This window comes from Rhamphochromis longiceps, linkage group LG16, assembly GCF_057381845.1.
Source record: "Rhamphochromis longiceps isolate RC_006_pf linkage group LG16, R_longiceps_female_GT1.1, whole genome shotgun sequence".
Classification (NCBI taxonomy): Eukaryota; Metazoa; Chordata; class Actinopteri; order Cichliformes; family Cichlidae; genus Rhamphochromis; species Rhamphochromis longiceps.
The window spans coordinates 8,466,206-8,478,891 of NC_140572.1; the positions used below are offsets into that span (position 1 = coordinate 8,466,206).

At 41.3% G+C, this 12,686-nt stretch overlaps 2 protein-coding genes across 2 annotated transcripts in view; both read left to right on the forward strand.

Annotated features, from left to right (window-relative positions):
* Nucleotides 1-2,958, forward strand: part of wars2 (tryptophanyl tRNA synthetase 2, mitochondrial) — a 35,102-nt gene extending 32,144 nt beyond the window's left edge. The window contains exon 6 of the mRNA XM_085385153.1: nucleotides 1,338-2,958. Coding sequence (XP_085241279.1) covers nucleotides 1,338-1,786 — 449 coding nt within the window. The 3' untranslated portion in view covers nucleotides 1,787-2,958. The remainder of the gene's footprint in view (nucleotides 1-1,337) is intronic.
* A 6,007-nt stretch (nucleotides 2,959-8,965) lies between these two features.
* The window catches only part of tbx15 (T-box transcription factor 15), a 33,963-nt gene continuing 30,242 nt past the window's right edge, over nucleotides 8,966-12,686 (forward strand). Inside the window, exon 1 of the mRNA XM_085384434.1 lies at nucleotides 8,966-9,464. Within this exon, the coding sequence (XP_085240560.1) occupies nucleotides 9,278-9,464 (187 nt within the window). The 5' untranslated portion in view covers nucleotides 8,966-9,277. The remainder of the gene's footprint in view (nucleotides 9,465-12,686) is intronic.

A 12,686-nucleotide genomic window follows, 5' to 3' on the forward strand; every position in this document is an offset into this window, starting at 1 on the left:
AAAGAAAGAATGAAAGGAAATACCGGCTCCCGTCGTCTGCTGATCACTTCACACTCGCATACGTCTGTTTCACACCGGGATATTTTTACAAGCGCACACAAATGTGTCAGGCAATCCTATTTCAGCCATCTGAACATAGAGGAATAAATGGAAAATTACACCTAGCACCTGAAATCTCCCCAAAATGCAGATATTTTAATAATTAGACGTTTAAGTCATATTTAAAGTGGCCTGACTGAAACGCCTTTTTGACCATTTAAATAAATAAAGAAGAAACAAAGTCAGATTCTCTCAAAAGGCTGGGGCTCGCTTACATTGCTTTTAGCTGTCAGCTTGGACTGAAATCTGCACTCCGGACCTTTTTTGACTTGGTTTTTCATCGTTTGGCTGACCTGCAGTTTGATTAGCAGAGGCTGTTAAAGTTAAACAGCCTGAGACGAGAATGTGTCGACACTGCTCAGGCTTCTGCATCCACCTTTTGTCTCGGTGTAGATTTAGTACAAACAAATCTCAAAAGGCGTTATTTTTAAAGCAATAGATTTCTCACGTGTTTGGATCTTTACTGGTGAACCGCTGTGGAATTAAAGCGCTTTGAAGTCAAAATATTCTTTTTGGTACTCACCGGTATTTCCAAACAAAGGAAAAAAATCAGAGTCAGGCTTTAGTAAATATGTATTTGTGTTTTTTCTCCCTATATATATGTATATATAATATATATATTTTGTTGTTTTGCAGGCAAACCTTTACCCGTATTCCTTGGAGGTTATGTTTTTTGGTAGTGTTTGCATGCATATTATTGTGTCTGTAAACATGATTGGTTGAAAAGTTTTGAATGAATTCTTGTGAAACGTTGTAGGGGTGTAGAGAGGGGTCATACTAACGATCCATTAAAATTTGGCTCTCATCCACCAGGGTCCACTTAATGATTTCTTGATTAAACAATGAGAAAAATCCTCATGACTTCGAAATTATGATTCTTACAAATGTCATGTGTATTGTCAGCATATAGAAAATGCATTAAAAGTGTGTTTAAAAGATTCTATATACGAGTAGATGGATTATAAATTCCCTTAAAAGTAAATACTGCCCAAAGATTGAGCTGCTTTGGTGGACGTTTGCACTTTGGTGCTTCTTGTCTTCCTCTGGGACCGGTGATGCTCAGCGTTGCCTCAAACATAATAGAAAGCAAATGCTTTCTGATTTAATCAGAACCTAAATTTCTTGACCTAATAATTTTGAATTTTGCCAAATTCCTCCACTCTTACGTGTCTCATTTAGAAATAAAAGTGTTTATTACACTGAGAGGTTTTCCTGATCCCTCTCGTTTCTCTCTGCAGGCTCAACACGAAAAGTCAAATCTCTCCGCGACGCCTCAGCCAAAATGTCCAAGTCAGACCCCCAAACGATGGCAACCATTTCCGTCACAGACACTCCTGACGACATCGCTCTCAAGATCCGACGAGCCGTCACAGACTTCACCTCTGAAGTTACCTTTGACCCGGAGACGCGTCCTGGTGTTTCCAACCTGGTAAACATTCACGCTGCCGTGTCGATGATAAGCGCGCAGGAGGCTGTGTCTCAGGCGAGAGGATTGGACACTGGAGCCTACAAGAAGCTTGTAAGTGAGGCTGTGATCCAGAGGTTGACGCCCATCAGAGAGGAAATCGAGAGGCTGAGGTCGGACCGGGCTTACGTGGAGCGAGTGCTGGCTCAGGGGACGTGCAGGGCGCGGGAACTTGCTGCACCTGTGCTCGCAGAGGTCCGACAGAGAGTGGGCTTCTGCTGAGAGACAAGAAAATGACCCCACATTTATACTGTGAGCCTCTCGGTAAATTACTGCTGCTGGTGGAAAAAGACTCAGCAGAGTGATGCTGGTCAGACTTTACAAGGGTGACTTCTTATTTTGCTCCGTGTATGTCCTCAGTGAAATCAAAGTGGAAGCTCGTCTTTCGATGCAGTTGTTGCATCTTATTTGCTTTTGCTCATGTTTTACATAATCATTCGCAGCCTGTTTATTGGCCTTCTGATTCAGGCTGAATGGGTTTCCTCACAAGCCATCGTTTTATTTTTGTCATTATTATTATTATTTTTAGAACATTTTATCTTCTTGTTTCGAGCCTGTCCAAATAAAGATTTAAAAGTTGTGAAAAATGCTTCTCATTTAAACCGTCTTCACTTACAAAAGTGAGCCAAGTGTGCTTTCACAATTAACCTCCTAGGACCTGGCGTCCACATATGTGGACATCACATTTTGGGTTATTTAGACCAAAATACTCAATTTTGCTCTACAAGGGCCTGATATCCACTTACGAGGACATTATACTGCTACTGTTCTATCGAAATTTTAAACGAATATCCTCAAATGTGGCTCTGATTTTTCATAAAAACAAAAATAAGGTAAAAAAAAAAATCTGGTAATTCTTTGTTTTTACATTCATCGGGCCCCAATATGCCCAAATATCAAAGAAATTAAAAATGCATGCCGTGGAAGAGTTCGGGTCTTAGGAGGTTAAAGCTGCAGGATTAAATACTTAAAAAATAAACAGTGACATAATAAAAGGATCCATTCTAGGTTCAACATGTGGAAGAGGTCCTGCTTCCTGACATTGAAAAGTTCTGTGTTTAGTTGGGAGAAAAAAGCTGAGTGAAAAAGATTTTTGAAATGTAAATATATTTGTCAGTATCATTTAAACATTTGCAGCTCAGCCGTTGTTTGTTCTTTTGCCCTGGGTGTCTTATTGACAGTTGTTTGTGCATGTGTGTTTCAAGATGCAATGTGATTGAACAAAATGAATGAATCTATTGTAACATTCCTTTTTGATTAGCAGCCACATGTAACGTGCACGTAATTACACATTCCCCACGCACACACACTTGTTTGAAGTCCCTTTATTCATTCATTTATTTCTTTTCTGCACTTTCCCATAAAGTGTCTGCTTACACAAACAAACACTGAGTTAGTCACTCAGGTTTTACACGCGGTCCGTTAAACGCATTTATCCAGTTTACTGTTAACGAGGCTGTCCAATAGGAGGAACCGTTATAGTCCCGTAATACTTCAGCAGGGGTGTGAGATGTACCTTGAATATTTCAGTAGGAGCAGTGACTTTAAACATTTTCGCCCCACGTCTCTCCCTTCTTTTCTTTCTTCTGTTTTCTTTCCCGTGCTCCCTCTGCTTTTATTTCTCCTCTTTCCTGTTTTCTCTTCTGTCTACGAGTGGTTATTTCATCAATTCTGCTCACTCCCGCTGTTATTATTCCTTCTTCCTACATTATACCCACTATTTTATTTTATTTTCTACTCTCTGTAATCAGCTTTCTGTTCTTCTGCAGGGGCATCCCCGGGGCCTGCACAAACACACACACGCACATTATGAAGCTGGACTGCGCTGTCGTTTTTCCATCCCGGTGTTTACCTGGGAACAGACCACATCCCTGCATGGTTTACTTCCCTTTTGCTGCCCCCCCCCCCCCTCCCCCCCATGTTGGCATAAGGAGCTGATGGAATATAAATAATATATAGGCTGCATTTATACGGAGGAGCGGGCTGTAAATCCCGGCGACCTGCTATGGGACCGCAGCACTGTGACAAATACCTGTTTTTGTTTCAGAAGACACGGCGGCAGTGATATAGTTGCGCTGTAATAAGTAGTGCGTTTCAATGTGAAGGCGACACAGCAGCTCACCCGTTTTATGCGTGGGGGGTAAAAACTTTAACAGAGTCGTAGTAAATGCGCCTTTCTTTCTTTCTTTCTTGAAGAAATCACCGTAAATCGACCGGGATCCACGTGTCGCGTGGAAACAGCCACAGACCTGAAGAATATAAAAAACGAGACATTTTTACTGATGTTGACCTAACAGGGTGTCCACGCAGTGAGCAAAAGAGGAAGCTGGTAAACCTTAAACCTCGGACATTATTGCCTCCCCCCCCTCTTAAATTAAATATGTTGCTCAGTGTTGTGTGCTGACACGTGATTAATTACCAAATAAAACACGTGACACTGTTTCTCTTGCGCTTTTACCCAACGCGAGGGCAATTAATTTAGCATGCAGGCTTAATGTTACACGTTTTGATTCTAATTTGATGAAAATTTGGATATACGCATGCGCTGTTCAACAAAGTTTAAAAGCGTGTACCTGAGAGAGGCAGATAGAGAGCTATTAGAGCTTTGAGCTAATTGTTGGAAGAGAGGATAAAGTGTGAGAGTCCAAATGTGCGTGTACGCATGTGCGTGCGCGCGCTAGCGACTACAATTGTGTTTTTTTGACTTTCTGCTGATCGTGGCTACACCGCCTCTTCTGTAAAGGCTTCAAATTATTTAAAAAACTTTTTTAAATTTAAAAACAGAACAGAGAATTTGTCCCGATGCTATTAATTTTATTTAGCTGCTGATTAAAGTATTTTATCTATGAAGGTATGAAACTATAATAACACACACCGCTCCATTCACTATTCACATAGCCTCGTTCACTCAGGCTATGTTTTTGCCATTCATAAGTGCTTTATATCTTACAATCATACTCCGTTGGATGCATCGAAGAGCAACTTGGGGTTAATATTTGACATGCAGACTGTATGCCAAATATCCACCAAGCCTGTGATTAGTAGATGACCTTCTTTACCTCCCGAGCTGCCCCCCCCCCCCCTCCCCCCAATTTATATAATCGGCATTAGCATCACACTGGGGAAGTATTCCGCTTCACCAGATACATTCAGATTATGGACTTTTTACATTGAACATTACTGTAAATGAGCCCCCGAATTTTTTAACTTTTTAAAAAATTTCAACTAGTGTCCAGTTTTAATTATGACCTATATATCTTTATCAAAATACACTAAAGGCCAAGGCTGTGGGACCTAGAGGTGCTGGGGGTCGAAAAAGGCAGACCTCGTAAATAAATAAAGGTTTAAACACTTAGTGCTAATTGTGTCATTTTTGGAATTGTCTTAAATTAGTTACACTCCCCCTCCGCCCCTGACAAAATGACGTTACATACTAGTGAGAGGTAGAAGTGGTGGATTAAAATGTCTGTGAGTTAAATGTCCTCACAGATATCACAGATACACTTCGGAACAGCAAGTCACATTTGGACCATTATGACCTGCACCCAGATGAAGGTAACGCTTTGGTTTATTATGATGCGCAGTTTGACTTTATAATTATTCAGTAATTTCACAGTCCTGTCTTTGTTGCAGAAGGGTAGGCTACTTCACAATCCGTATAAATTTTGCATTAGGGCCGAGTATGAAAATATCCATATTTGGAAAGGTTCTGGTCAGCTATGCCAAAATATGTTATTTTATATATATGTAGCCTATATCATGACTTGTAGCTGACCGACTTGTATACTGCTGTTTGTGCCTGACTTGTGTGTACGCGCGCACGCACGCGCGCACTTGAGCATCTTCAGCTTCAAGTCTTTAGCTCTGCTAAAGACAATCACCAAAATTAACTACTGGGTGATTTCGTCATGTAGCTTATCCAGAGTGTAATGGTTTGCATATATTCGCCTTAAAAACGGAAGGTTTCCGGGACACAATTCCCTCTGGGGTTGTGCAGGGCATCCGGATCGTGCCAAAAACTGATTTCCGGTTTTCATTATTAAAAACAAAAACTTGTCAAACCTATGTCATTAATGATATAAATTAATTTTAAGCCAGAAACGACATTTCAGTTAGAGGGCAGAAACTGAAATCGGCTTTTGGTAAAATGCCTAGATCCTCCGTGATCCAGGCAAAGGAGCGTCGCTGACATTAAAAAAGGATTTCTTTAGAGTGGTCTGGCCAAAAGTGCAGCAGAAATTGCGACATTTATCCCATAATAGTTCTATAAAGATATTTTATTAAGTATCCAAAAATGACTGGATTGTTTCTAATATAGGTACAGTAACACAGAGTCATAAATGTGCTTGTATTTCTTTATTTTACATATAACAATATAATAATATTGACTATGTACCAACATAAGCAAATACATTTCACATAAAGAAAAAACAATAAAATTCGCAGTCAATTTTTGGCAGATGATCACTCTTTGGACAAAAAAAGGAAAAATTAAATTTAAAAAAATCTGCAAAAAAAAGTCCGCGTGTGTGTGTGTGTGTGTGTGTGTGTGTGTGTGTGTGTGTGTGTGTGTGTGTGTGTGTGTGTGTGAGAGAGAGAGAGAGAGAGAGAGAGAGTCGGGGGGAATTTTACAGCTCAGGCGGAAGGTGCTTACAGAATCCGAGAGTTGCTGTCAGATTGCACGCTCCATTGCTCTCTTCGTCCCTCGAGGTCAGGCGGGGTCAAACCCTTCTTTTAGTTATTGAATATTAACTGCACGTTTGACCGTTTCCGCCCACCACCCTCCACGTGTCGATCTCGCGGGGCCACGCCGGATTTAATCGAAAACCTCACTGTGGTCGACGAGGTATACCCTAACTCCGATTACTAAAGGAATCTAAAAGGGAAAAGAATTTTTAAGGAAACGGATTTATTAATACTGCCCACTCATTTCATTTATTGATTTATAAAGCACATTTAATAACAACAGGGAGTTGACCAAAGTGCTGTACAAAATAACAATTAAACAATGGCATTAACAACAACAACAGGTACGAAAATTAAAAGAAAATTAGGATAAAAGAATTGGTAACTCTCATACAGTTTCGAAAGCCAGAATAAAAAAATATGTTTTAAGATGCAATTTAAAAAGAGTAACAGTTGGGGCCTTTCTGATGTGGAGAGGTAGATCATTCCACAATTTCGGTGCCACAACCGCAAATGCCCGATCTCCTCCATCCTAGACTTATGTAAGGTAAGGAGCAGGTGATCGCTTGATCGAAGGGCTCTAGAGGGCGTATAAAGCTGCAATAGGTCAGACAAATAGTCCGGTGCCTGCCAATTAGCACTTTATAAGTCAAAAGTAAGATTTTGAATTTAATTCTAAAACGCACTGGAAGCCAATGAAGGGAAGCAAGCACCGGAGTAATATGCTGGTGTTTCTTCACACGAGTCAAAAGGCGAGCTGCAGCATTCTGTACAAGTTGGAGCCGGGCCAAGCTGGACTGACTGACACCCACACATAGTGAACTGCAGTAATCCAGCTGAGATAAAACAAACGCATGAATTGCTCGTTCCAAGTTTCTAAAGGATAAAAAAAAGATCTCCGTCGCTTGCTTCACTTTTTGGGTGAATGAGATGCCATCAGGGCTATAATTGGGATCTAAATGGCAAACAGTTGGTTTTAGTGTTTAACGAGTTTCCTCCCACGGGGGATTCAACGTCCCCCACCCCACACCAGTGCGCACACAATATTTACTTGTTTACTTTTGGAAGAATTTTACGCACAAACATTTTTCTTCTTTCTTTTACAAAACATAAAGAATAAATAAAAAGAACCCGTGATATAGAGTCACACAGACTGCCACAGTTTGTTATAATATTCTAACACAGAAGTCCGTATTCCTCTTTTATCCAAGTAATTAGTTCAAATATGTCCGCAAACGTTTTGCGCGCATATTACCATAAAGACCGTAGCGCAAGTAATGTCCTTTTAAGCCGCCACAAGTTCACATATTAGTATACCTGCTGCGTTGATCTCTGTACAGGATAATGAAACTACCCACCTCTATTTCTTTTTTGCAATGTGCTCACCGTTTTTCTTCAGTGTCCTGCGAGCCATCCTCGTGTGCGCGCAGTATTTATTTCAAGATGACAGATGCACAGCAATAACCTCTGGAAAGCTCCTTTTTCAAGAACGGCACTCTGACTTGGGGCCTGCCCGGTTCCCACAGACGCGTTTGTGTTGACTGATCACACAGGCAGCGATCATCCGCGGCTCTTCCCCACCCCTGACACTTTTCGACCCGCAGCTGATGAAAAATGTGTAAATTATTTCCCCCCGCAGGAACTGATCGTCCCCGAACTGAGCGTCAGGCCTGCAGACTGATCACGTGCAGCTCAGCAGCTCAAAACAGTCTCAACAAAGGGCCGCCGATTTTTTTAAAACAGGGATTTGATCCCAAGAAACCGATCACCTTCCCGCTGTATTATATTATAACGCTGAGCGTCATTTTTGTATCAATATTTAATTTTTAATATTTGGTTGCAAAGGTGGGGCTAGTCTTCTATAAAAGCTTTTCTACCTGCCGGTAAAAAATGTCTCTAAGCCCTGGACGCGTATGTTTCTTGCGACTCTGTTTTTCTTTTACTGACCTGCAGATCTGTTAAAAACGACCCCTCAACGAGCTGAGCAGAGCACAAGAATTTCACTTGCTAATCGTCTCGTTCCGTTTGCTGTGTCCTGAGCGCACAGCTCTGAGATCAGCCCACCTGTCCTGCTGAAGCTCTGTTCCGGTTCCTCAGCTGTCGGGCTGACACAATGGAGCTGTAATTGAGCTTTTCCTGCAACGACTTTTAATGATGGAATCAGGTTCAAGCACTTTGTGAAAGTGTAAAATATCAGAATAATATTTTGTGGTGGTCTCCGTGAGGCCGAAGGCCTCGCCTCGGCCTCTGCAGTTCCAAAGCTGATGATCAACAGTCAGATTAGGACTTAAAGTGAAGTTGCAGGATCTGGGTATCAAAGACTAAAATAGGTGTGTTGCTGAGGTCTTTTTTTTATTTTTTATTTTTTATATATTATTAAGCCCATAAAGTTTGAACTGATAATGATCTGATTGGTGTATTTACATGAGGCCCTGCCTTTAATGTCGATAAAAGCACAGTAAAAACACATATGTGTCTCCATATGATTCATTATGGAGTAAGTTCGTTAGGCTGTTGAAGTCGGAGAGATGGCTCCTTTTCCCGGACGCGCTCCTTCCTGCTGCTGCCATTGGACAAAACACTTTGTCTAGCTCTGTGTTCTTACTTCTCATTGGACACGCGGCTTTGCCAGAGCGCAGGAGAGCCGCCCTCTGCGCCTTTGAGAGAGAGAAAAAAAGACTCCTCCAGAAGTGATTATCAATCAGAGAGAAGTGAGGGGGACAGAGAGAGAAAAAGACACGGAGTGGAAGCACGGAGAAACGCGTGAAGCAGCACACCGCATCAAAAACACCGAGTCCTGCCGCGCTGCCAGGATGACACAGTCCTCCAAAAGTTTGTCGCTGCGTTTCTAGTCACAGTTGGGATTACTTTGGACACTTGGTGAGTTTGCGATCCGCTGTAAACACTGACGTGTGCATTTTTTCTTCTTCTTCTTTTTTATTTTTTTGATTGTTTTGCTTCGCTGCGTTGGACGGACGGAGTGGGTTTTTCGCCGCTTCCCCCCACTTAGGGTGGATTTTGTGAGAAATGAGTGAAAGGAGGCGATCTGCCGCAGCTCTGAGCTCTAGAGCCCACGCTTTTTCCGTGGAAGCCCTGATCGGCTCCAACAAGAAGAGGAAGCTCCGGGGCTGGGAGGAGAAGGAGCTGGAGTTGTCCATGGAGAGCCTCGCCACGGACGGAGAGGATCCGGCGCACTGTCTGGATATGGATCCCGGTCAGTGCGCAGACACGCACAACATCGCTCAAATGTCACTGCAGAGCACCGCAAATCCACAAGTCCCGAGTCAAAACGTGGCTCTGTGTTCAATGACCCAACCCCGTGCAGAGCACACAGAGTCCACGCTCCACATTGTTCAGATCTTTACATTAAACAGACTGAGATGCAAGCCTGTGGAGTTATGCGTTTTGGTCTACAGGGATATTGTCTCATATATTCAGCATATGCGTTGATTTTCATCAGTAACAACAATAATAATAATAATGTTAGGACTTAGTTGATATTTGGTAGGTTTTTTGTGGGTTGGCCAAGTTTTGACTCTGGACTGGCGGATTACAATGTGAAGCTGCACCAGAAACACATAAAAACACATTTGAATCAGCTGTTTGCTCCTTGAGCCATTTTAGCCCAGCAATAATCTGCTTGAACTGCAGGGAGGCCTCAGTTTACTGCAGGAAGGTGCACTGGTTGAAACTAACCACTCAGTCTAACACGTTTCATCCTCGAAGAGGAGCAGCCTTTAAATAGTCACAATTACACTGTCCTCTGATGAGAGTTTAAAAAATAAGTTTCTGTGGAGAATTGCATTTTGCGCTTAAGGCGCACAAATTCGCAGAGCAGCCCGTGCATTCTCCATTCACGAGTGCGCACAGAGAACGCTTAAAGAAAAAGAAAGAAATCAAATGTTGTCACGTCATCTGCTTAAAACGGGTAAGCGCTTTAAATGTGTTGTATGAAACTAACAGTCACACAAGATGATTATGAAATATTTGAGTTCATAACTGCACTCAAGTAGTGGAAAGGCGGGTTGTGTAAAAGCAAAGGAAAACTAAATAATAATAATAATAACAATAACAATAACAACGGAGTGAAATAAATATCACAGTTTAGAAAGCGTGGCAAAAAATAATTATATTTTATTGTAAGTAGTTTTATACGTATCCTTAAAACAAGCATGCGCGATGAAGCAATTAAAAAAAATACGTTTATATAGTTTGTTCTTTTTTTATTTTAATTTTTAAATCATAGCTTTTTTGCAGCTCAAAACAAACTTCATTGTAAGTTTTTTGCGCCAAGTCAGCATTTCTATATTTTCATTGCGCAATATAATTATTTTAAATAAAACATAATCTGTTTTGTCTCAGCAATCTTAAGGCGTAATGCGTGGAGATTAAGTAACCCTGCAAAATAACCCTGACTGTTTTTTTTTTTGTTTTTTGTTTTAAATACCTTGAGGCTTCCCTTTGAGTTCACAATGTTCGTTTTTCGCTTCACGGGTTTCAGCTGCAATTCAATTTAGTTTTATCTTTAAAATCATTCACGAAAAAAGATTTTTGTTAAGTCGGTCACTTGAAAAGTAAAATTAATATAGAGGACTAAATGAGCCGTGTAGATAATGTACGCTATGCACATGTGAATTCACATTAGTTCGCCGCGTGGGCCTGTGTGAATCAAGTTCTATCATAACCGCATCACTGCTCATTAAATGTTTGTATGAATGCGCAGAAAGGTAGAAGCTGAGCTTTGAGCCTTGAGCTAGCTCAGACGGTCTCAGGCCAACACTACCTCGCCGCCTGCAGCAGTCTGACCTTTGGGGTCGCACGGCTACTCTCCGGTCTTCAAACGGATCCAAACGCAAACCTTAAAGAGTAAAAGCAATAATAATAAAAATAACAAAAGCGAATAAACAAAACCAAACTATAGTTTTCTCGAGGGTTTGCCTCCCAGGAGCTCTCTTGGGAAGTTTGTTGTTATTGAAGGCCGTCCGTGGTGAAATGAGGAAGGTGGAACTAAACGCTGATTACAAGCAGCTCGTTTCTGTATGTGTTTGAAAGGGTAAACGCATCAAGAAAAAATAAAGCTTGATAGTCACTGAAAAAAAACCTTCAAGTCATTTACTAAAATGTTGTTTTTGGCTGCAGCGGGGAGCAGAAAGGTCTCTAAGTTCATCTCCTCATAGTTTTTGTATAGTTTCAGAATTTGTGGCTGAGTGGACCAGTTCCTGGTCCCTCTGTCCCGCTCATTAGCAGGCGGATTCCTGGCAGGTTCCGCGGGCCCTGCTTGAGTCCGAAAGCCTCCACTTTGGCGCGTCGGGCGGAGGTGACCGAGAACAGCGAGTCTCTGTGGTCAGATTATGTGGTTTAGAGGAATCCTTAACGGAGTGATTTTATTTTTACTCAACTCCAGGCGATGCTGGAAGCCGGCTGGTCGTATAACACGTTTATTAGCCTCAAAGACAAGGGCAGGACTGAGACAAGCACAGAACTGAACCAGGCTCGGATTTAACAGCCTGCCTGGAAGAGCTCAGCAGCTCAGTTAGCTCTGAAAAAACGTTGTTTTGTTAGACCTCACAGAACTACTTCCACCACACACTCATAATATTTATCCATTAAAACATCGATTAACAAGTTAAACTACATCTACTGTGAATTCAGAATTATGCGATTTGTATGGCGGTAATTTATAATAATTACTTTTTAATACGCAGAACTGAAGCCATGCAACAAACTGACATTTTGCTAAAAATCGGGTATTTATAACCTATTAAGGTCAATGTAAAATTATATATTAATGTCACTACACCGCTCCTTCTGTTTGCCATTTCTCCAAAAGCTCCCTCTCTGTGTAAGCATGCAAGCTGATAGAGAGAGATGGGCTTGAAGTTTGCTTACTTCCAGTCTGCATCAGTGTAGGAAACAGGTGCTCTCACGGTGTGGATGGTGTTACTCACTGGTTTCATGCTGGGCAAACCGCCGCTGTCCACTTCAGATGGCGTTTTTCCAGTTTTGCAACCTAAGACATGACATCTTTTATCAGTGCACCCCAACATCAAACGGATATTTGCAGATCATTTCAAAGGGATATATTTGGCATGTATTTTCAATTTTTTAAAAAGTTGCATGATTTGTAATATTACCTACTTGTGGAATTGTTTTGAAGTGTTGCAGCCCAAATCAGGTTAAAAAGGTCAGTACTGTTCATTAGAAGGAAATTAATAAGACATCTATACTCGATAATTTAAACCAGTATTTTACACTGATGATATAGATCCGATCTTGAAGTTTTAATTGGTGATAAAATAAATTCAAATAACAATAATCTACTTCCTCATTACTTCCAGCATTTTCCTTATTAACATATTAATAACTATCTATTTACAGTTCAACCCCGCTTGAGTTCTGCTGACAGTGTAGTGACAAAATGTGAACTGCAACACAA